General features: G+C 41.1%; 1 protein-coding gene across 3 annotated transcripts in view; it reads right to left on the minus strand.

The window, feature by feature from the left end:
• TNRC6A (trinucleotide repeat containing adaptor 6A) overlaps positions 1 to 22891 on the minus strand; it is a 175055-nt gene that overhangs the window by 45189 nt on the left and 106975 nt on the right. For 2 of the 3 annotated variants that reach the window (XM_073361632.1, XM_073361631.1), the window contains exons 1-3: positions 4722 to 4805; positions 2938 to 3049; positions 212 to 233 (exon numbers count right to left, since the gene is read on the minus strand). In XM_073361632.1, coding sequence (XP_073217733.1) covers positions 212 to 233; positions 2938 to 2939 — 24 coding nt within the window. In that variant the 5' untranslated portion in view covers positions 2940 to 3049; positions 4722 to 4805. Of the gene's footprint in view, positions 1 to 211; positions 234 to 2937; positions 3050 to 4721; positions 4813 to 22891 lie in introns of those variants that run through there. The other variant, XM_073361630.1, reaches the window with a different exon arrangement.

The raw sequence follows: 22891 nt of genomic DNA on the forward strand, positions 1-22891 counted from the left end.
AATATACCAAACTATTAACAATTTTCCATTACCTTTTCTGTTTTTTTTTTTTAAACTGCTAAATATACCATTGGCACTCTATGTTTTCCCAGACCCTAACTTTTAAGGCTGAGTCAAAATGTTTCAGACCTCCCCACCCCTTTTAACTCAAACACAAATTAAAACACCTACTCAAACACTACAAAATATAAATAGCTTTAAAGTAACTTACCTTTGATTTTTTGTTCAATGGCCTACAACAAAAAAGAAACAGTGTTAATAATTTGTACAGATTGTTCTTTTCTGATATTTTGCTTGCATCTGTATAGTCTCACAATAGACTCCTGCCTTTTCTTTTAACATGTTTTGGTACTTCTAAAGTGGACAGTTGAAGATCATCTCCCCTCTTCCACCAGCCCTCACTTTATGGCTGCAAAGCTGTTTAAAAACATTATACTAACACAAGACCAAATGGATCACACATTCATTTCTAATCCAACCCAGTTTAGACTGCGTTCCTTTAAAAATGGGTTAAAATTATCAGCATTTATTCGCATGGCAAAAGTCATAGGAGGTAGAACAATTTTTAATTTAGCTAATTAAAACTGAACAGATTAAACAATCCCCAATCATAACAAACAGAAAAACTCAGAAAGGAGAGAGTGTGTGCGTGCGCACGCACGCAGAACAAATCTAAAATCTTCACTTTTCAAGAGCCTGCGGAAGTTTGACAAGCTACCTTTAGAGTTACCTGTGAGAAAGGGCCAAGATAAAAGGTTTACGTTGATAAATTGTATCGTGAGATAACCAAATGTTTCTTTCTTGCTGCTGTATTGAAGCGCCCCCATATGTGCAGGTCTAATTACACAAGAGAAGACGGTACCTAAGGTGCTCTCAAAAGCACAAAGTAAATAGTGGTTCCCCCCTTCCACCCCGAGCTCTGACTTACAAGTAACACAGATGACTACTGTAACAGAGAGCAAAATATTTTCAAAGCAGAATTGAGGTTTAACTTCACAGTATCCCTTTCATGTGTGTTCATAAAATGGTGTGTTACAATAAATGTTCTGCAGTATAAAATATTCATTAAAATTAATTATGACTTAGTAATATGAGACCTTACCACAGTGCTCTGCAATGAAATCCTTGAGAAGTGGTCAAGTTTGACAGATTTGATCATTATTGTGTTTAAATATTAGCACAGTAAGAAACAGTGAGAGCTGATTTTACTGAAAAGTTAATAATGCCCTTTACTATCATGGCCACCCATCTGTTAAAGAAATCAGCAGTTCACAGTATTAGCAAATTCTGTACTTCATATTAATTTTTTTCCCCCAACAACTGATAAAAGCAAGGAAGTGTACGCTGTCAAATCTGGAGGAGAAATTTATTTTGATGGCTCAGGAAGTTTTATAGTAATTTTGAACTGCTGAGTTTTGTATGTGCAATTATTGTTCTGTGCCTAGAGCTCAGCATGCTTGTATGGATATAAAGTGTAATAAAACAGTAGAGCTCCCATATAAGGTGCTCCACAGCAGCATGAAACAGACCCTTTCCCCTTCTGAAGCCAAGTAACATCCTCACTGTAATAACTCTTCCTCTTCTGTCTTTTCCTACTCCTTTCCTCTGAATCCATTAAACAAAAACAAACCCCCCCATACAATTCATGTATCAAACAAAGCTGTGTCTTTTCTCCCCTCCACCACATTCATTTGCTTGTGTATTACCACCTCCTGCCCTACCCTTTGTCAGTATGCATCTTTAGATTGCAAGCTCCTCTGTGTGTATGGATTGTCTTTTTCCCATGTTTGTACAGTTCTCAACACGGCGGGATCTGAAGCCTGGTTTTATTGGATCTGAAGCCCGGTTGGAGATTTTAGGTACTACCATGATATAATATTTTTACTACTACCAAGTTGGAAAGTGCTCTCTCCCACCTCACTTAAGTTAGGACAATCATCACAGCCACCAGGGCCCAGTCACTGAAATTAGGGAAAAAGACTTCCTCGAATACATCCCCAAACCCTGCCATTCCCACCAAAACTTCTACCTGAATGGAGACATCACAAAATTGTCCCATTAACAATTGAGACAATTAACAGGGATACTATAACAAGAACTTCTCCACACTGAACAAACAGCCCATTATACATGTCAGGAAACTTGTTGTTACCCAATATTAAAATCTTTCTACATGTCTTCCACTCCATAATGTTATATCAACTTAGCCTAGCCCTCCAACCCCAAAACACCTCACTTGAAGACCTGAGGACTTCATACAGACGTTACCATTTATTATACTCCGGCAAAAACAGACTGACTGGGCAATAGAGTATTCGGACAGTACTGTTCTGTAAAAATACTACCATTTCCAGCTGGATGATTTACAAATCTTAGATCATATAGGCCTGAGGCTGGATTTTATCACTGCCACAGCTCTGCTGAATGAGCTTCAAGTTGATCTTTAACTGACAATTCCAGCAGTGGCTCAGTAATAGGAAAACAAAGGAGGCAAATTTTTGCATCTCTATAGGTAGTGCATTGGACTCAACTGTCCACAATGATCGGGTGCAAAGGCTACCAACTGACTCTAAATCAGCCCTATTTAGGGGAGTTAAAAAGCCAAAACTTTTTTTTAAGTTAGCTCACACATTTTAATTAAGTCATGTTTAAAAACATGTCGGCACCTAGGACAGACAAGGTTTTACTTTTTTTTTTTTTTTTTAAATGCTAGCTAGGGAGCCTAAAGCAGATCATAACCAGCCAACATTTTTAAAGGTGTCAAGCCCTGTCTGTACAGGATGTGCTGGCACGTTGTTAGACACCACTTAATTGAAATGCGTTTGCTTAACTCGTTTTTAAAAACTGCTTTTTCCTAGTCTAGAGAGCCAGAGCTTCTCCAGGGCCGCAAGCAAGCTAGTTACATTCTACTGCTCTCCCTACAGAGAAACTACTTACATTTCTGAAGAATCAAGCCTAAACACTTAGCATTCTGTTGCTTCTACAGTGAAAGCAGGGGAAATCTTTTGGCTTCTTAAGGATAGTCAGCATGTCCACATGGAGAAAGGAACTAGTTTAGACAGAATTTCAGTAAAGTTCAGTTACAAGGCTGTGTATGTTCAGCATTTCTTTAAAACACTTAAAAAAAATTCTTTCTGGTGCATAGTTTGTCATGGAATGAGTCAAGCTTTCTGCTGGAGACTAAAAAAACCCCAACCAGGCACATTTTGGGGCAAGGATTCCAGCAATGGTAACAGGCAGGTCTACACTAGAAGCGTTACATCAGCACAGCTGTACCGATGTAGTTGTGCTGCTGGTGAAGACGTTCTGTGCTGACGGGAGAGTGCGCTCCTGTCAGCATAATTACTCCACTTCCACGAGAGACGGAAGCTATGCCAGAGGGAGAGCCATCTCCAGCCAACATAGCGCCGGTGTGGACAGCGCTTAGCTCACTGTACTTGCATCACTCGGGGGGTGGGAGGGGGTGTCTTTTCACACCCCTGAGCAACCCAAATTAGATTGGCTTAAGCAGGAATATAGACCTGCCCTTATATTAATATGCAGTGTTCAGCATGGACGTCTATGAAGCACCATCTCAGAAAAAAGTGAAGCCAAAAATCCCCTGAGCAAAGACAATCTCCTTTCCAGTTAAGGGCATTGCTGAAAAATTTTGAACCCTAACAGAAAACGATTTATGCATTTGTAATTGAGCACTAGTGATGGAGTTGTACACTACTGAAGCAAGTCCTTTTGCAGTTTGTTGTCACTGCTATGAAGATTACAGAGGGTCTCATTCTGAGTTATAAGCAAATACCCCATTTCTTCTAAGGAGTGTTCCAGGAAAAGAGGACCGGATTGGGGTGGGGGGGGGGAGAGATAACAGAACTAGGTGTGTACTTAGTTTATGTAAATGAGATAAACCCCATTATTTTGACAAGAGATCTGGGTTGCAGAATTGACTAGCCATTTTTCTGCGTATGAACTGATCATTTAACATTAATCAGCAGGATCAAGAAAAAGATTGAGAACTAGGCTTATTTTAGATGTCTCCTTAAAGGAACGGAAGTCTGAAATGGAGATATGTTCTTAACCAGATTTACAGGCTCCTTTCAACCAGGGCATCTACAATGTTAAATACCAATGACTGACGGATACTGTTTTAGCATTACCCAAAAAGTAATTTTGTATTTTTCTTTTAAAATATCTCAGGAATAATTTTTAGTATTTATTCAATGCTCTTATATCTTCAAAGCACTTTACCATAATTAGTCTTAAACCCCACTCCCTGCTGCCAGTGTTTTAATTTTATCCATCTTTGATAAAGCATATGTGATGAAGAGTCACACTCATCACAGAAGGCTAATCAGATGCATTAAAATAAGGCTAACAGCTAAAAACAACTATCTTAAAAAACATTTTATACTATGTCAGTCTTCACATTGTGTATTCATGGGCTTGCATCCAGAAATGTCCCTATCAACTGAAGATCTGTGAGCTAAATGGATATCTAAACAAGAAATTTAGCTTTGAAGAAACTATGCCTGCAAATTCAGTAAAAATGTTCAGTAAAACAGTTACTTGATGATTGCCTTGTGCTTTGGAAGTGCTATGATTAGATTTAAAAAAAAATAGGCTTATCTTTAACAGCTGTACTACAAAAAGCAAAATTAGTCTGAGAAAAAAAACAAAGCCAAATCCTTTTTAAAAAAAACAAAAACAAAAAACTTAAATGATCCACATACCTTTTTTTGAGCAGCTTCCTTCTTTTTCTTGTCTTCTTTTCTCTTTTTCCTTTCTTCCATCAACTGTTCTTCCTCGTCTTGCACTAAATCCCTGAACCACACAATTTGTAATTAACTCTCCCAAAATGCATTCAGTAGACATTTCTATTCCTTCATTTATATTCTTTTTAGAAGTGATCTTAAAGAGATATGGGAATTTTATCCCTAATTTGTTGACTGCATAAAATTTCTAAAGGGATCAGTTAGTCTAAATCAAGATAATATATACTGTCACTCTACATCACAAGTGGGAAACGGTTTTATTATGGTGTGTGTTTTAATAGGCCTATTTTCAATATGCAACATCCAGGAGCAGAGATCCTTCCTCTACATCCCTGAAATTGAAACCACCACCACCAAAAACCATGTGCACTACCATTCTATCTATCTATATATATACACACACACACACCTTTCTACCAAAGGACATAATTAAGGCTTATTCTTTTTAGTTTACTTTAATTCACAAGTCAGTGTTAGTTCTAAAGGGTTGGTATGATTCCAATACTATTTCATCTTTACCTTCTGCTGCAAATTAGCTCTGAAATTGAACTTTTACATGTCAAATTTGCCCCATCTTCTTTCAGACATAACCAGCTTCCGCAGACAAATGTTAAAATAGCAGCATAGTTTAACAGAGTTGGAGCCAGAAAATTCTTACATAAATTTCAATTCATCCTCACATACTTTATGCAACACAATGTTCACTACCAATGCAGCTGTGCAGCCTTATGATGTATTCTATTCTCACTTTCTAAGCAGTTTTAAAAGCACTCCATTCGTGCAGTTAGAATGGAATTTAATCCTTTGAACAAGAACGGGAACATATGAATAGAAAGGAAAGCTGAAATCGAAGAGCAGTGAAGATGCAAGTACTCCTACAGACTATGCAGTAAGAAATGGTAAGATAGTAACAAAGACGAACAGTAAGGTTTAAGTAAACTGCAGGCTAAAGGAAGTTTATCAAGGTAATAAAAAAAGTAAGAGTGGCCATATTGGGTCAAGTTCGTGGCTCATCTAGCCCAGTATCTAGTCTCTGACAGTGCCAGATGCTTCAGAGGGAATGAACAGAACAGGGAAATTTCAAGCAATCCATCCCCTGATGTCCAGTCCCAGCTTCTGGCAGTTGGAGGTTTAGGGACACCTGGAGCATGGGGCTGTCTCCCTGACCATCTTGGCTAATCGCCACAGATGGACCTATTCACCATGAACTTATCTAATTCTTTTTTGAACCTGTTATGTTTTTCGCCTTAACATCCCCTGACAAGGAGTTCCACAGGCTGACTGTGGTTGTGCGAGGAAGTACTTCCTTATGTTTGTTTTAAACCTGCTGCCTATTAATTTCATTGGGTGACCCCTGGTTCTTGTGTTATGAGTAGTAAATAACACTTCCCTATTCACTTTCTCCATACCATTCATGATTTTATAGATCGCCATCTTATCCCCTCTTAGTCATCACTTTTCTAGCTGAACAGTCCCAAGTCTTTTTAACAACTTCTTGCATGGAAGCTGTTCTAACCTCCTCATCATTTTCGTTGCCTCTGTCTGTACCTTTTCCAACTCTAATATATCTTTTTTGTGATGTGACAACCAGAACTGTATGCAATATTCAAGGTGTGTGTTTACCATGGATTTAAATAGTGGCATTAGGATATTTTCTGTTTTATATATATATCCCAGGCCTAATGATTCCGAACATTATTAGCTTTTTTGCTTGCCACTGCACACTGAGCAGTTGTTTTCAGAGAACTATTCATGAGGACTCTAAGAGCTCTTTCTTGAGTGGTAACAACTAATTTAGAACACATTTTGTATATATAATTGGGATTATTTTTTCCAGTGTTCATTACTTCAAACTTAACGCTGAATTTCATCTGCAATTTTGTTGCCCAGTCACCCAGTCCTGAGAGACCCCTTTGTGACTCTTTGTAGTCAGCTCTGTACTTAATTATCTTGAGTAATTTTGTATCATCTGCAAACTTTGCCACCTCGCTCTTCACCCCCTTTTCCAGATCATCTATGAATATGTTAAACAGCACAGGTCCCAGTAGAGGGTCTTGGGGGACCCCATTATTTATCTCTTTCCATTGAGAAAAGAGTTTGAAGAGATGGTCTAGAGTAGACTACAAAGTTAGGTCAACATAAGTCACCTTGGGTCAACCTGTGCATGTGTCTACATGTCTACACTCAAATTTGTCAACAGCCAACTTAAGCACCCTGTTACAGCAACACAGTAATACCACCTTCCCAAATGGTGCAGAGATATGGTTGACCTATACCTCCTCTCTGGTGGCAGTTTTCCCCCTTTGCCTCACAGATATTATACAGGACACCACAGGCAGCTATAACCATATATCTCTCACTGAAATTCAATCTAGTGAGTAAACACCGCCAGCATCCCTTCCATCTACCAAAAGCACATTCAACTGTCATTCTGCACTTGCAGAGCCAGTAGTTTAATCTTTTCTTGGTGCTGTCAAGGTGGCCAGTGTACCGCTTCATAAGCCAGGGGAACAAGAGGTAAGCTCAGTCCTCCGGAATCACCATTTGCATTTCAATATTCACCAGTCAGGAAAAAAATGTCCCAGCTTGCAGCTTTCCGAAAAGTCCTGTATTCTTAAGATGCAGGTGGCACGTACCTTCCCTGACCAGCCCACACCGATATTGGGGAAGTGTCCCCATGGATTCACCAATGTTTTCATACCCACAGAAGAGAAGCCCTTTCTGCTGATGTACTCAATGGTAAGGTGGGCTAGAGCCAAAAAGGGATGTGCAAACCGTCTATTGCCCCATTGCAGTTTGGGAACCCCATTATTGCAAACACATGTGCTATGTCCTGAACATTGTCCAGAATCAAAGTCCTGCATAGCAAGAGGTGATTAATGGACATACACACTTGCACAACAATGGCCCCCACTATGGATTTTCCACTTCCAAAATGATTTCACACTGACAGTAGCAATCCGGCATCGCAAGCTTGCACAACGTGATAGCCACCCACCTCCCCACTGTCAACACAGCTCTCATTGTGGTGCTGCTGCACTAGAGGGTTGGGATGAGCTCAGCACAACAGATCCAGGAATGAGGCCTTTCAAACCCAGAAGTTCTGCAGCCATTGCTCAACATCTCAAACCCACATTACGATGTGATTCCACCAGTCAGTGGTCATTTTTTGCTCCAAGAAGCGGCGCTCGACCATCTGCAGCTGCTCTGTGAATGTCGGCAACAACCCTGAATTGTTTGTCTCTATGCCTCTCAGCAAACTGTCCTCAAAGAAATTGTCATGTTCCCCTGTTGTTCCGGTACTTCCTATGGGTCAACAAATAAGGAGAATCACGCATCCTGTATTTGTAACATTCACAAGAATAGCGTGGAGCTCTGAGGGCTCCATGCTTTTGTCAAGAAGAGGGACAGGGAAAAGTGCTCCACAGGTTTGTGGGAGTTAAAAAAAAAAAAAAAAAAGACATGGAAAATTATGGGCTATGGATGGCATCATGGGATGGAGAAAGCTGCATGCTGGGAACCTGATACGAGCTCCAGAGATCCATGGGTGAGTCATTTCTATCCCACAACACACTGCAAGAAGTTCTCAAAAGGCACTGAAGTTTGTAGTGTAGACTGAAGTGATTATGTGGCTGGAATGAAGAGGAGTTACAGAGAACCACAAGTGGCAGAAGGACAAGACTGCAGGAGTAGGCAGAAGAGAAAGTGAATATAAGTTAAGGGTGCAGCAAGTCCAGGATAGTCTAGAGTGTTCTTGAGATTATGAGTTAGATATCCCTGACAATAGTAATTTGCTTTTCTTCAGCAGTAGTACTGTAATCAAGATGGCTCACATTACATACAAAAAAACTAAGAGAACTTTGAAAGGCACAAGATAAACCTAACAATAAAAAGGAAACAGCAGCAGCTACTAAGGACTCACCTGCAGGTAAGGAACATGTTCACTTGCCCCAAGAGAGATTTAGTGGGGGGCTTTATTAGAATTAACTACTTCAAAATTCTATAGTCCAATAAAAAAAACTTTTATATTAGGGAAGTTTAGAAAGCCCACTCACAAGACACTCCACTGCCACTTTAATGTCTGAAAATGCTTCCACTGGCTTGCGTTCTCATCCCAGTAATACTTCCTAGATTGGCAGGTGAGGCAAGATTACAAGTAAGTTTGAAAGTTTTCTTCTGGTCATCTTGCAGAGGCAGTGTTGTCTAGACCACCACACACAATTGAAAGTTTGTTCCCTTGCCTTGGGCAAGACATTCACCCTCTGCCTTAATTTTCTCTGGGGTGCTGCAAGTAGGTTAATGTTTGTATAGTACTTTGAATGGGGCTTTAAATATCCACTAGCCTACTTACTACTGGTAAGTAGGCAGTTTCCCAGAGTGGGAGAAGGTACCTAATCCATTAATTTCTACAGAATTCAAGCTTTCTAAAATGAGGTCCTTAATCCTTAGATTGCCTACAGATTCAGGAGAACAATACTGCATCACATTTGGAATGTTAACTGCTCTACCTTCTTTGCCACTCCTAAAATTGTCAAGCAGCAGCAGCAGTTAAATTGACAAGAGGTGGCCAGGATCGCTATACAGAATTCTGTGGGCAATGAAACGGATTAGAACCCATGTTAGTTCCACTCTCCTACTGCTTTGAAAAACAAAAGAACAGCCATACGAGGTCAGACCAAAGGTCCATCTAGCCCAGTACCCTCTCTTCCAATAGTGGCCAACGCCAGGTGCTTCAGCTGGAATGAACAGAACAGGGAATCAAGTGATCCATCCCGTTGCCCATTCCCAGCTTCTGGCAAACAGAGGCTAGAGACACCACCCTTGCCCATCCTGACTAATAGCCATTGAGGGACCTATCCTCCATGAATCTATCTAGTTCTTTTTTGAACCCTGTTATGGTCTTGGCCTTCACAACATCCTCTGACAAAGAGTTCCACAGGCTGACTATGCATTGTGTGAAGAACTACTTCCTTTGGTTGTTTTAAACCTGCTGCCTATGAATTTCATTTGCTGACCTCTAGTTCTTGTGTTATGAGGAGTAAATAATTTCCTTATTTACTTTCTAAACACCGGTCATGATTTTATAGACCTCTATCATTTCCCCCCATAGTCATCTCTTTTTCAAGCTGAAAAGTTCCAGTCTTATTAATCTCTCCTCTTATGGAAGCTGCTCCATATCCCTAATCATTTTTGTTGCCTTTTTCTGAATCTTTTCCATGAGCAGCAGCTGATGCACTGGAGCTGCTGGATCTGTACATGGCTATTGGCTCTTCCCCATCTTTTATATCATCTTCTTGCTAGTGTGTCTACAAATTTTTCAAGTCCAACCTTTGAATGTGTAAAGCTGTGTAGGTACTAACCATGCTATTCATTTAGGACGGAGAGTTAAATAGACTTGAGTCAAATAGCTATTTTAATTCTTAATTGGTTTTTTGGGGGGTAGAGAGCATGAAGGGGTAAGGGAAAAGAAGGTACTTTTATTGCAGGTTTACTGATTAGCTAATGCTACTTTGCTAAAATTAATCCTATTTCTCTCATTTGTAGACTCAAAATTCAGCTTCACTCACCACAAGACATTATGGTCGATTTAAAAGCACTGACGGGAAAAAACATGGCTTTTTAGGGAAGATGTGCACTTTCCCACCTAGATGATTTCAACATTGTGAAGCCAAAGTCTGCTTGGCTGCTATTATTACAAAAGTTTTTCTTTGGCAGCAAAGTTACATACAATTAGGCTTGGCAAGGTAGTCAATTGACCAACCAAATAAAGTGCTCAAATAAATTGGTTAGTCTCTAAGGTGCCACAAGTACTCCTTTTCTTTTTGCGAATACAGACTAACATGGCTGTTACTCTGAAACCAAATAAAGTCAATTGACCACCAATTTGGCCATGGTCAAATATTCCCCCAAAAATGCCTTGATGTAGGTGGAGACCTACATTTTTGATTGCATCATGGTGCCAAGTGTTGTTAGCAAGCCTACTTAAATGCCTTGACCACTTACTTTACTACATACTGTCACAGGTTGGGAAAAAGGTGAACTAATTGAAAAATGAGCACCTTGATTGGCTGGAATTCTCTAGAACAAACATTCTAAGTTTGTATGTATATCTTTATTTGTATACAAGGCCATCAATGCACACTGCAGTTTACAAAGCACATTAAAATGATGACAAAGGTACAAATGAAGTCAATAAAAATAATGAAAAGCAAAATGCTTGAAGAGCTGGCCAGCTGCCTACCTAGCATAAGTGCATTTTAAAATGACTTTTATAGTTGCTATGTGTTTGTTTTATTTCATTTTTCTTTTGTAACTGTTCAGTCTTGAATAATATTCACATTAAAATGCCAACTTAACATTGCTAAAAAAAGTAATTATTCTTTCTTTTTTTAGAACTTCATTTCATTGTGTTTCACATTTCTGGGAGTTAAAATAACTCAGTTAAGTAACTTGTTTTTTGTAATTAGGTATAAATATCTAAAGCTAAGTCTACTGGACACCATAAAGTCTTACTCCTTTTTGTTACTACTGTTACTATTCTAATAAATTAGTGCTTTAAAATATTAACCACTTTTGACATATTTGAGCAATGTTTGACCAGCAAATTGACCAAGTGTTTTTGGATCGCTCAAATTTCCAACCCTATATACAATTATGAAACTGGAGTTTCCAACAGCAAAACAAGATTTTTTTAAACTTAAATAAAAGGTAACACTACTTACTGCATTTTTAGTATGCAAATACAGAAGAGGGAGAAACAGGAAAATCACATACCAAACAAATTCCTATGAAAACTACTGATAAGACTAATTTGCACACTTAGAAACACAGAGAGCCAGCTTCCATGTTGCATCACAGTGGAGGCAGATTTCAGTGTCTTTATGGGGAAGAGCCACATATGCCGTTAACTCAGTTCTGCTGCTGAGAACATGCAGTTTCAGCTGTCGTGGCAATTTTACATCGATATACTTCCTAGCTTTCCAACAGACAGAACAAGGTCTCCTATTCAGACTGTCTGTTATTTTAGGCAGTGCCCAAATAAGTAATACTAAAAAGCAGCCTCTCTTTGTGGGTACACTCTACTTGAAGGAGAGCAATTATGTTCAAGCACCCTGCAGAAAGTTCCAGCTGTTTTGAGAAGGCCAAGATCACCATTATTGCTGCTCATTTGAGTTCCATCTCTCAACATCTTGCTGAAGAATCGCATGGTTGAGGCAGAAGGCCAACTTGACCTTTAAAGTGACTCTCCTCCAACATGGAACAATGCCACAACAATGATCTTTAAACTTCACTGCTTTTAAGCACGTGGCATGACAGTACATTTCCACAGCATTGAAAAAGAAAGGAAAGTTCCCAAACTTCAGAGTACATATAAGACAGGACATATAAGAACCCAAATCCCTATTAACTTTGTCCTAAATACAATATAATTGATCTTATTATGGGCTGACAAACATTTTCCTCAAATGTATTTTTGCTTTTTAAACTATCAGTTTAACAACTGATCTATTAACTCTAGATGGTAAAAATATCATCTTGCCCAGATTAGAACAGAGAAGAACCAAAGCAGAAGTAATGTAATTTCAAACCTAAAAAATGTACCATATTTTATATATATATAATAATTTCCCCTCCTTTCCCATTCTTTTTAATTTGTCTCCATAGAACAGAAGTTCTTTGGAGCAGGAATTGTGTACCTCTGTGTATAGCTCCAAGCACAACCGGGATCATGTTATGACCAGACCACTTCTGTAATATGAGAATTAATAAATAAAAACTACTAGAAGACAAATGGCTTTCTTTTCAATGCTGAATGTGCCACCACTATGGACACCTTCAAGTTGCTTCATTAGAATCTTCTCTCCTTTTGCATCAAGCTTAAGATCTTGTCCTTGTTTTCAAGGTCCCCCACACTTCTTATTCCTTCTGTCATAGTACCTTCCTAAATTTGAAACAGCATTATTTTCTTGTGCACCAATCTTCTGCCTCTCTATCACTTTTAGGGTGCCTGTTGCAAGTACTTATCAGCCATGTGGTGTGTTACACATGTACTATTGCTCACAATGTCAAAATGTTCTAGCAGACACAGGGCTCTAGAGTGCTTTGGCAAAGTATGGGCGAATAGTTCTATAGTTTTTCCCCACATGGAAGTACAAAGCAGTAAAGCAGTACAAAATCTTCTCTCTTAAAAATACTGATCACGGGCCAGGAAATCTTGCTGTCAGTCAAGATTTTTCGAGAGACAGAGTGAGTGTTCGCAAAAAGAAAAGGAGTACTTGTGGCACCTTAGAGACTAACCAATTTATTTGAGCATGAGCTTTCGTTTACACAAGACAGCTCAGGTTATTAAAGCAGCAAGAGAAAATGTATGTTCTTGGAGAATACACATGGAGATCTCAAAACAAAGGCATGTGTAATATTTGTTTGCACTTGACACTCGCAAGTCCCAGACCTGTGCAGGACCATAAGGGTACAGCATGGCCATTCTGTACTTTACCATTCATATAATTTGGTCATAGGTCTGCCTTGCTGCAAAGATGAGCTCTGCCACGGCAGAAGGCTGATACATGTGTTCATAAGCCTAACACCCTCCTCAATGCCAGCATACCAGGTGAGGCTACAGAAAGAGGGGCATGGTTGGGGGTGGGGTGGAAATCACACTGATCCTTGTCTATTTTCTGCTTTCTGTGACTGCTACAGGCAGTTTAAATGAGAGCAGCTCTTATGCTGCTCTAAGAGTAGGAGATAACGATCTACCATAGATCTGCAGTAGAAACAACAGTTAAAAGTAGAAATTAAAGCCACATTTGTGCATCATCATGTACTTGCACACACTGCATTTCTGGCTATATCAAAAGCTCTTGCCCTGATCTTCAGTTGGACTTGGTTCAGTGTATTTATTTTTCAGCACAGACTAGTTGCTATGGCAGCTAATGGAGAAAGCACACAGGTCAGAAGTCAGTCTATTCTAAGAAAACTAACTTCTAGATAGTATCAGTAGCTTTTAATTTTTCCAGGATATGAAATACATTTACATTTTATTTTATTTTGTAGAAGAAAATTAAAATTCATTAATTGTTAATTCAGAAAGATACTACTTCTGTAAGCTCTCTCTTGACTATAATAAGCAGCATTATGTAATTAACCTGCCAACACTGCATGATGCCTATTTGATGTGCCTGTCTGTTCCTGCAGCATATTATATTTACAATATTTGTATTAACTTGGCAAGTTTATCCCAAGAAAGTGTTAAGGAAATCGCCAAATAACTCAGGGTTTTGTACCAGAATTTTTTTAATTCTGTACCAACTGCAGAGATCACTGATTTGAAAGAGTCATTCAGGTTTTTGGAAAGCAATACAGAGTAAAATGCATATGCATTTTAAAGAGTAAGCTTCATCCTGAATACTGTGTTCAAAGCAAAAATATTCCTAGTGTGAAAGTGGGTACAACAAAGGTGAATTAAATTAGATTAGTCAACCTGGCTCCAAACCTGCTGTACTTTTACATTAAATAACATTACTATTTTACTCTGCAACTCTGAAGCTCATCTTGAATACTGATGACTAATTCATATATATACTAAGCAATATAGTAAGAATGTTTTGCCACAGACTCAGTTTCTACACACCAATCCTAAAATTCCTAAAACATCAAAACTTACACAACTCCATTTTCATCTATTTAAAGGAATTGATTCTGGAAGCCAAAACCTGAGAAAAATACAGTAACATGAGGTTTCAGAGTAACAGCCGTGTTAGTCTGTATTCGCAAAAAGAAAAGGAGTACTTGTGGCACCTTAGAGACTAACCAATTTATTTGAGCATAAGCTTTCATGAGCTACAGCTCACTTCATCGGATGCATACTGTGGAAAGCGTAGAAGACTTTTTATACACACAAAGCATAAAAAAATACCTTCCCCCACCCCACTCTCCTGCTGGTAATAAATTATCTAAAGTGATCACTCTCCTTACAATGTGTATGATAATCAAGTTGGGCCATTTCCAGCACAAATCCAGGTTTTCTCACACACACACACCCCACCACCACACACACAAACCCACTCTCCTGCTGGTAATAGCTTATCCAAAGTGACCACTCTCCTTACAATGTGCATGATAATCAAGGTGGGCCATTTCCAGCACAAATGTTTCCAGCAACATGTGAGATCCTGTTTGGCCCTCATGTCACTTCTCTAGCAATGTACAACATTTAAAATGTGTGCCTCTATCAACAGAAGAAGTATAACACTTATATATCAGAACACAACAACATTAAAATAAATGGCAAACTATTTTTAACACTGCTCCACAAGAAGTGAAAGTGTTATCACAACTATTTCCCACCCCATGACTTCAGATATTAATAGTTGGTAATGTCTGAATAACACTTAGCATTTATTTATTTGTGTGTGCAAAGTGTCATCTTTAGTTTCGTTACTTTCTACTGTACAAGAAATGCCACAGAAAGTAATTTTAACAGCAGGATGTAAAGCTAAGAAGCGAACTAGTTTCTTTCACTGATCACATTTCTCCCACTGACTTAATATGGCAGAGGTACTCAGAGAAGCATCATAGGTGTATTCTTGGATCTCCCAGCTAAGGCATACAAAAATTAGGAACTCAATATATTTAATTCTGGTTCATATGCTCACGCAACGCACAGTCAACCTGTGGAACTCCTTGCCAGAGGATGCTGTGAAGGACAAGACTATAACAGGGTTCAAAAAAGAGCTAGATAAATTCATAGAGGATTGGTCCCTCAATGGCTATTAGCCAGGCTGGGCAGGGATAGTGTCCCTAGCCTCTGTTTGCCAGAAGCTGGGAATGGGCAACAGGGAATGGATCACTTGATGATTACCTGTTTGTTCATTCCCTCTGGGGCACCTGGCATTGACCACTGTCGGAAGACAGGATACTGGGTTAGATAGACCTTTGGTCTGACCCAGTATGGCTGTTCTTATGAGAAATATACAAGAAGAATTCTATTATTTTCACCACCACACATTCACAAGTCACTAAAATGCATGTATGTGTGGGTAATTTCCTTTTCCTACAACATAATTTGATTAATATGTTCAAAGTTAATGGTCTTAATTGAAATGCAAACCTTATTTTTCAATTTAGACCAACTGAACATGAAATACCCAGACTATACCACATTCAAATTTCAGACTGAAGCAGAGGCCTTCCATTTAAATAACTTATCTTAAAAGACAACAGAGCAAATGTAAATGGATTTTCCTTTCAGGAGGGACCTTTAAATTTGATGACTATACTCTGTTTGAGGAGAAAAAGGAAGCTGCTACTATCTATATAATTAGGAGTACACGGAGTGCCAGATAAGCGTGGCAGTTAATTTAATTCCAAAATGGATAATCAGATTTTTGAAGCCTCAGTAATTATACCTCACTCAACATAAATCTGGTTCATACAAGTAAAAGAAAATACAAACAAGAATTCAGAATTATTGGCTCTTTGGTCAACCTAGGCTATGTCTAGGATACAGACACTACAGCAGCACAACTATGCGCTGCAGCTGTGCTCTGTACCGTAGACACTTGCTCCTGTGACAGAAAGTTTTCCCCATCACTTTAGTGAAAACACCCCCTCGACTGATGGTTGCTAGGTCAACAGAAGAATTCTATACAGGGGTTAGGTCAGCTGAACTTTGACTCTCAGGGCGTGAATTTTTTACGCCCCTCCATGACTTAGCTAAGTCAACCTCAGGTTTAGGTATAGATCAAGCCATTTTCGAAGCACCAACCAAGCCGTCCTCCCCCCCCCAAGGCAGTGTCTACACTATGGGTGATACAGCAGCACAGAGGCAGGGTAGCAGCTATGCTGCTCTAGCGCCGTAGAGTAGATGCTTCTGACATTGACAGAAGGGGTTTTTCTGTCGATGTAGGTAATTCCCAAGCAGCGGTAACTAGCCACATTGATCTAGCCACATCTACACCAGGGTTAGGTCTGTTTAACTATGGCGTTTACAACCCTGAGTGACACAGTGATGTCGATCTAAATTTTTAGTGTAATCATGCCTGAGAAAGAGGTGTTCCTTGGTGAGAGAAAGAGTGGTTTATGGGACTAAACTCACAGGTGAGATTCAGAGATTTCAAATCTAGTCAAAAGTTGTGCCATTTACTCATTGTATTATCTTTGGTAAGTAACGAAAAAGAATATCAAGTTAAAAACCATGTTCTGAAAACAAGTGTGGCATAACTTTTGACTAGTTTTGAAATCCCTGGTTCTCACAATTAATGTTCTTTAATTTTTTCCCCTACATTAAGAATGTAAGAACGGCCACAGTGGGTCAACCAATGATCCATCCAGCCCAATATTCGGTTTTCCAACAGTGGCTGGAGCTAGATGCTTCAGATGGAATTAGGTAACCCGGACTGTCGCTCGGTCCCAGTTTCTGTCAGAGACTTAGGCACACCTGAGTGACACTCTCAGAGGATGGGGTTGCATCCTTAACCATCTCAGTTAGCTAATGGCCATTGACTGACCTGTCCTCCATAAATTTACCTAATTCTATTCTGAACCCAATTATATTTTAGGCCAGGGGTCAGCAACCTTTCAGAAGTGGTGGGCTGACTCTTCATTTATTCACTTTAATTTAAGGTTTCGCGTGCCAGTAATACATTTTAATGTTTTTTAGAAGGTCTCTCTCTATAAGTTATTATACAACTAAACTATTGTGGTATGTAAAGTAAACAAGGTTTTCAAAATGTTTAAGAAGCTTCATTTAAAATTAAATTAAAATGCTGATCTTACACTGCCGGCCCGCTCAGCCCGCTGCCAGCCTGGGGTTCCGTTCACCTAGGCCGGCAGCAGGCTGAGCGGGATCCTGGCGGGCAAGGGGCAGCAGCCAGAATCCCAGACCAGCAGGAGGCTGAGCGGGGGGCGGCGGCAGTGACCCCAGACCGGCAGTGGGCTGAGTGGCTCAGCCCGCTGCCACTCAGCCTACTGCCGGTCTGGGATTCTGTCCGCTGGCTCCTGCCAGCCAGGGTCCCAGCTGCCAGCCCCGCTTAGCCCACTGCTGGTCTGGGATCCCGGCCCTGCCCACATAGAGTGGGTACCTACCTTCTCCCTGGTTCTAGCCTTTTCTCTTCCTCTCTCTCTGCACTGAGCTGAGGGTGGGAGTGCACTAAGCACAGGGCTGGGGTGCAGGGTCTGGCCAGGAGCTAGAATTGGGGGGGGGGAGGAGGCTCAGGGTTGCGGCTGGAGGTTTGGAAGTGGAGTGTTTACCTGGGCAGCTTCCATTTGGTGCGAGGGATGGGAGTGGGAATGTAGGGGGTGCAAGAGTTAGGACATGGGGTGTGGGGGGCTGGGTATGTGTGTGGGGATGCAGTAGTCAGGGCTGGGGGTGCGTGAGGAGCGTGCAGCAGTCAGGGCTGAGGGCTGCGGGAGTGTGAGGGGGTGCAGGAGTCAGGGCAAGAGCTGTGGCGGGGCTGGGTATGTGTGTGGAGGGTGCTGGAGTCAGGGCCGGGGTCGTGGGGGGGAGCAGGGGTCAGGGCAGAGAGCTGGGAGGGTGTGTGGGGGGGAGCAGGGGTCAGGGCAGAGAGCTGGGAGGGTGTATGAGGGGGTGCAGGGGTCAGGGCAGAGGGCTGGGGGTGTGGGCTGGGGTCTTAGGGGTGCTCCCAGCCCCCTGCCCTGAGCGGCTCATGGCAGGGGGCTGGAGGGGATATGCCGTGATTCCACCCCCCGTCCCCATCCCCACCTCTTCTCCACCTCCTCCCTGGAGCAGCGAGCACCATCAGCTGATAGGCGGCAGGGAGGGAGAGGAGGAGGGGCAGGACCCTGCACGCTGGGGGAAGAGACGGGGGGGAGCTTGACTGCCCTGCAGCAGCCGCCGGCGGGACCAAGCTTCTTCACACTGCCCCGGGGAAGCAGAGAAGAGCGGGCTGGGGCGGGCAGGATTTTTAATGGCATGCTGCTGCCTGCCAGGGTCCCGGCCTGGGTTCGGCAGTGGGCTGAGTGGGGCTGGTGGCTGGGACTCGGCAGGCAGTAGCGTGCCATTAAAATTGGCTCGTGTGCAGTCTTTGGCACGCGTGCCATAGGTTGCCGACCCCTGCTTTAGGCCTTCACAACATCCCAACAAGTTCCAGAGGTTGACGGTGCACTGTGCGAAGAAGTACTTCCTTACATTTGTTTTAAACCTGCTGCCTATTATTTTCATTGGGTGACCCCTGGTTCTTGTGTCATGTGAAGGAGTAAATAACACTTCCCTATTCACTTTCTCCCCACATTATTCATGATTTTACAGACCTCTATCATCTCTCCTCTCAGTCATCTTTTTTCTAAGCTGAATCTTTTAAACCTCTCCTCACACGGAAGCTATTCTATATACCTCTTCATTTTCGTTAACTTTCTTAGTACATTTTTGAATTCTAATACATCTTTTTCTGAGCTGGGATGACTAGAACTACGTGCATTATCAAGGTTTGGACATACTATGGATTTATCTAGTGGCACAATGATATTTTCTGTCTTAATATCTACCCCTTTCCTAATGGTCCTTAACACAGTTACTTTTATGATTGCCACTGCCCATTGAGTGGATGTTTTCAGAGAACTATCCACGATGACGCCAAGATCTCTTTCTTGAGTGGCAACAGCTAATTTAGAACTCATCATTTTGTAGGTATAGTTGGGATTATGTTTTCCAGTAAAGCATTATTTTGAATTGATCAACACTGAATTTCATCTACCATTTTGTTGCCCAGTCACCCAGTTTTGTGAGATCCTTTGTAACTCCTCACAGTCAGCTTTGAACTTAACTATCTTGAGTAATTTTGTATCATCTGCAAATTTTGCAACCCGTTTACCCCTTTTTCCAGATCATTTATGAATATGTTGAACAGCAATGATACTAGTACAGATCCTTGGGAGACACCACTATTTACCTTTCTCCATTCTGAAAACTGACCACTTATTCCTACCCTTTGCTTCCTATCTTTTAACCAGTTACTGATCTAAGAGAGGATCTTCCTTCTTATCCCATGACTGCTTACTCTGCTTAAGAGTTTTTGGTGATGGAACTTTCCAAAGGCTTTCTGAAAGTCCAAGTACACTATATCCGCTAGATCACCCTTGCCCGAGGCTTCCTGACTCCCTCAAAGAATTCTAATAGATGGGTGAGGAAAGATGTCCCTTTACAAAAGCTGTGTTGACTCTTCCCCAACAAATCATGTCCATCTGTGTGTCTGACAATTCTGTTCTTTACTATAGTTCCAACCAATCTGCCTAGTAGTCGAGTTAGGCTTACCAGCCTCTAACTGGCAGGATTGCCTCTGGAGCCTTAAAAAAAATAAAATAAAATAAAATTTTAAAAAATGGCATTACATTAGCTATCCTTCAGTCATCTGGTACAGAGGCTGATTTAAGCAATAGGTTACATACCATAGTTAGTAGTTCTACTATTCCATATTCGAGTTGCTTCAGAACTCTTGGGTGAATACCATATTTTTCTGGTTACTTATTACTGTTTAATTTTTCAACTTATTCCCAAACCTCCTCTACTGACACCTCAATCTGGGGCAATTCCTCAGATCTGTCACCTAAAAAGAATGGCTCAGTATGGACAATGAAAACAGATGAGTCCGTTTTAGTTTTTGTTTAATCACATTCATATTCTGGCTCACCGTAATGCGGTAACTTCTGGGTTACAAACATTCAGGAGAGTGTTTATATCTGATCAACATTTGATTTTTAAAAAAAAATATTTTAAGCCATGAAAATATAGTCAATCTGGGGTCCACAAAGATCAAGTTAGATTCTGTAAAAACTTTGGGGCTAAATTAACTTGACAGTGTCTCTTTAGCTTCTGTATTCTAGTTTTCCCATCTGTAAAACAAGAATATTTACCTATGATCCTCAGAGATGTAATGAGGATTCACTAGTTAATATTTGTGATGCTCTAAGTGCTGTTATTTAAAAAGGATATACAAATACAAATCTTGCAATACAAAGATGCAATACAAAGCTTGAATTTTTAATCATGCAGTCAGGTATTAATAGTTATCGGTGAAACTTACCTCTGAATTTTGTATCATTAAAATCTTAGCCATACAATTGCACTAATAGGTTGTGTGCGTATATTTAATTTGCAGTGAAATACTGAAAAAAAACAAACACAGTTCTTCTACCCTGCTGATTTTAGTACTGATGTGAGAACTAGCGGCTTTCTAGGGTCCAACGGTCACTATTCCAATGGGCAATACATTAATACACGTGAACTCACTTAAGAGATTATTTTTAAAAGGATACTATGAAGGCTGGCTGGTGAGCCAAAATTTGTCCTTATCTCCTTCAGTTTGAGATTTTTTCCCTTTTCAGAACAAAATGAGTCATTTTACTAATAGCATTAGTTACCCATCACTCTTCTAACAAATTACTGTGTATGTGTGATAGACAAATGCATTAAAAAAAGTTCAGTTTCAAGCTTCTAAAGGGTTATGCCAAACAGAAAAAAATACATTGTTTTTCAGATGAAATTTTAACCATACATGTATACCTTGACGATGTTAGCATTACCTCAATGTTCAAATTAGGAGCTTGCAAGTGAAGCAGATGACTGTAGAAAGAGTACTGCCAAGTCTAAATTAAAGTCACATCAATCCCACAAGGTGGTGCTAGTTCATTTTAAAAGATTATTTGCTAACACATCACCAACAGATGTTTTTAGAAGTCTTCTACCTGTGATGGAATTCTACCAAAATGTTTTATTAGGTTCATTGTGAACTACTTCAAAGTGCTATAAACCTATACCTCTGACTATTGTGTTCTCATTGTTATGTCCTTCTGCAGGCAAACATATATTAAATGTAAAACTGCCCCACTAGTTCTAACTGAGGGGAAATTTTGGGATTGGGAATGAGAGAAGAAGAGATAACAACTAGCTACCAGCCACTCAACTAGCCTTGTATTAACTAGACTTCCTAGGGTAAAACGATATTTATCACTCCAATACCCTGACAGTCTACACATGTCAGTACATAAGGCACTGGATATACTGCTACTAAAACGCTTATTCTGAAGCATAACCTAACATGCAGTGCAGTAGAACCTCAAAGATACGAACACTAGAATTAATTTATTGGTCAACCGGACACCCCATGGAACTGGAAATAATCAATCAGGCAGCAGAGCAGGGGGGAAAAAAGACACTCCCCCCCCCACCAGTACAGCAGATATTGTACTGCCTCGGGGCTACAGCCGCAGCAGATGGGGTGGGTGGGGGGATTCCTGACTCTCGGGAGCACCAGGGCCCAGGGATGGGGAGTGCGGGGTGGAAGGAAGAAGAGCTGGAGGCTCAGGGCTTCAGCCCTGCACAGGGGAGCAGCAGTTCAGGGCTTCAGCCATGGAGGGCTGGGGCTGCAGCTGCGGGGGCGGGGGGTGATGATTAGTGCTCTGGACAGGTGGGGAGGGGTGGAGAAGAGCCTTGAGGCTTCTGACCCTTGGGAACACTGGGGCTCAGGGCTTTAGACCGGGGAGAACGCTGGGGCTTGGAGCTTCAGCCCTGCTGGGGGTGCCGAGGCTCTGTGCTTCAGCCCCGCGACTCCACTGTCAACTTCAGCCCTGTGGGAGGCACTGGGGCTTGAGCTACAAGGGGAGCACCGGTTTCAGCCCCAGCGCTCCCCCTGTAGTTAAAGCTCTAAGCCCTGGCGCCCCCACCCGAAACTGGGAACGGAGCTGAAGCCCCGAGCCCAAGTGCTTCCCCCAGGCCTAAAGCCCTGAGCCCCGTAGCTCCCGCAGGGCAGAAGCCCCGAGCCCCTCACCTGGCGCCCCAAGGGTCAGATGCCCCAACTCCCCCCCACCCCATACTTATCCCCCCATTCTGAGGCTGCAGCCCCAACCCCTTGTCCTGGTGGCTGAAGTCCATAACCTCTTGTTCAGAGGTACGGACAACCTCCTTTCCCAAGGTGTCTGTAACTCGAAGATTCTACTGTATGAATTTTCAGTTTAAGCTGCACATTGTTTTGTGCTTTCCTAGCTTCTTTCTGTAGATGGTTTTCTAGTTTACAAAATAATTTGCCTTTTTGCCAAAATAGCCAATATTAAATTAGTTGAGCATAATGTTACCAATATTGATCATTTACCTAACATCATTAATATTTTGTCCA

This window comes from Lepidochelys kempii, chromosome 10, assembly GCF_965140265.1.
Source record: "Lepidochelys kempii isolate rLepKem1 chromosome 10, rLepKem1.hap2, whole genome shotgun sequence".
NCBI classification, from domain to species: domain Eukaryota; kingdom Metazoa; phylum Chordata; order Testudines; family Cheloniidae; genus Lepidochelys; species Lepidochelys kempii.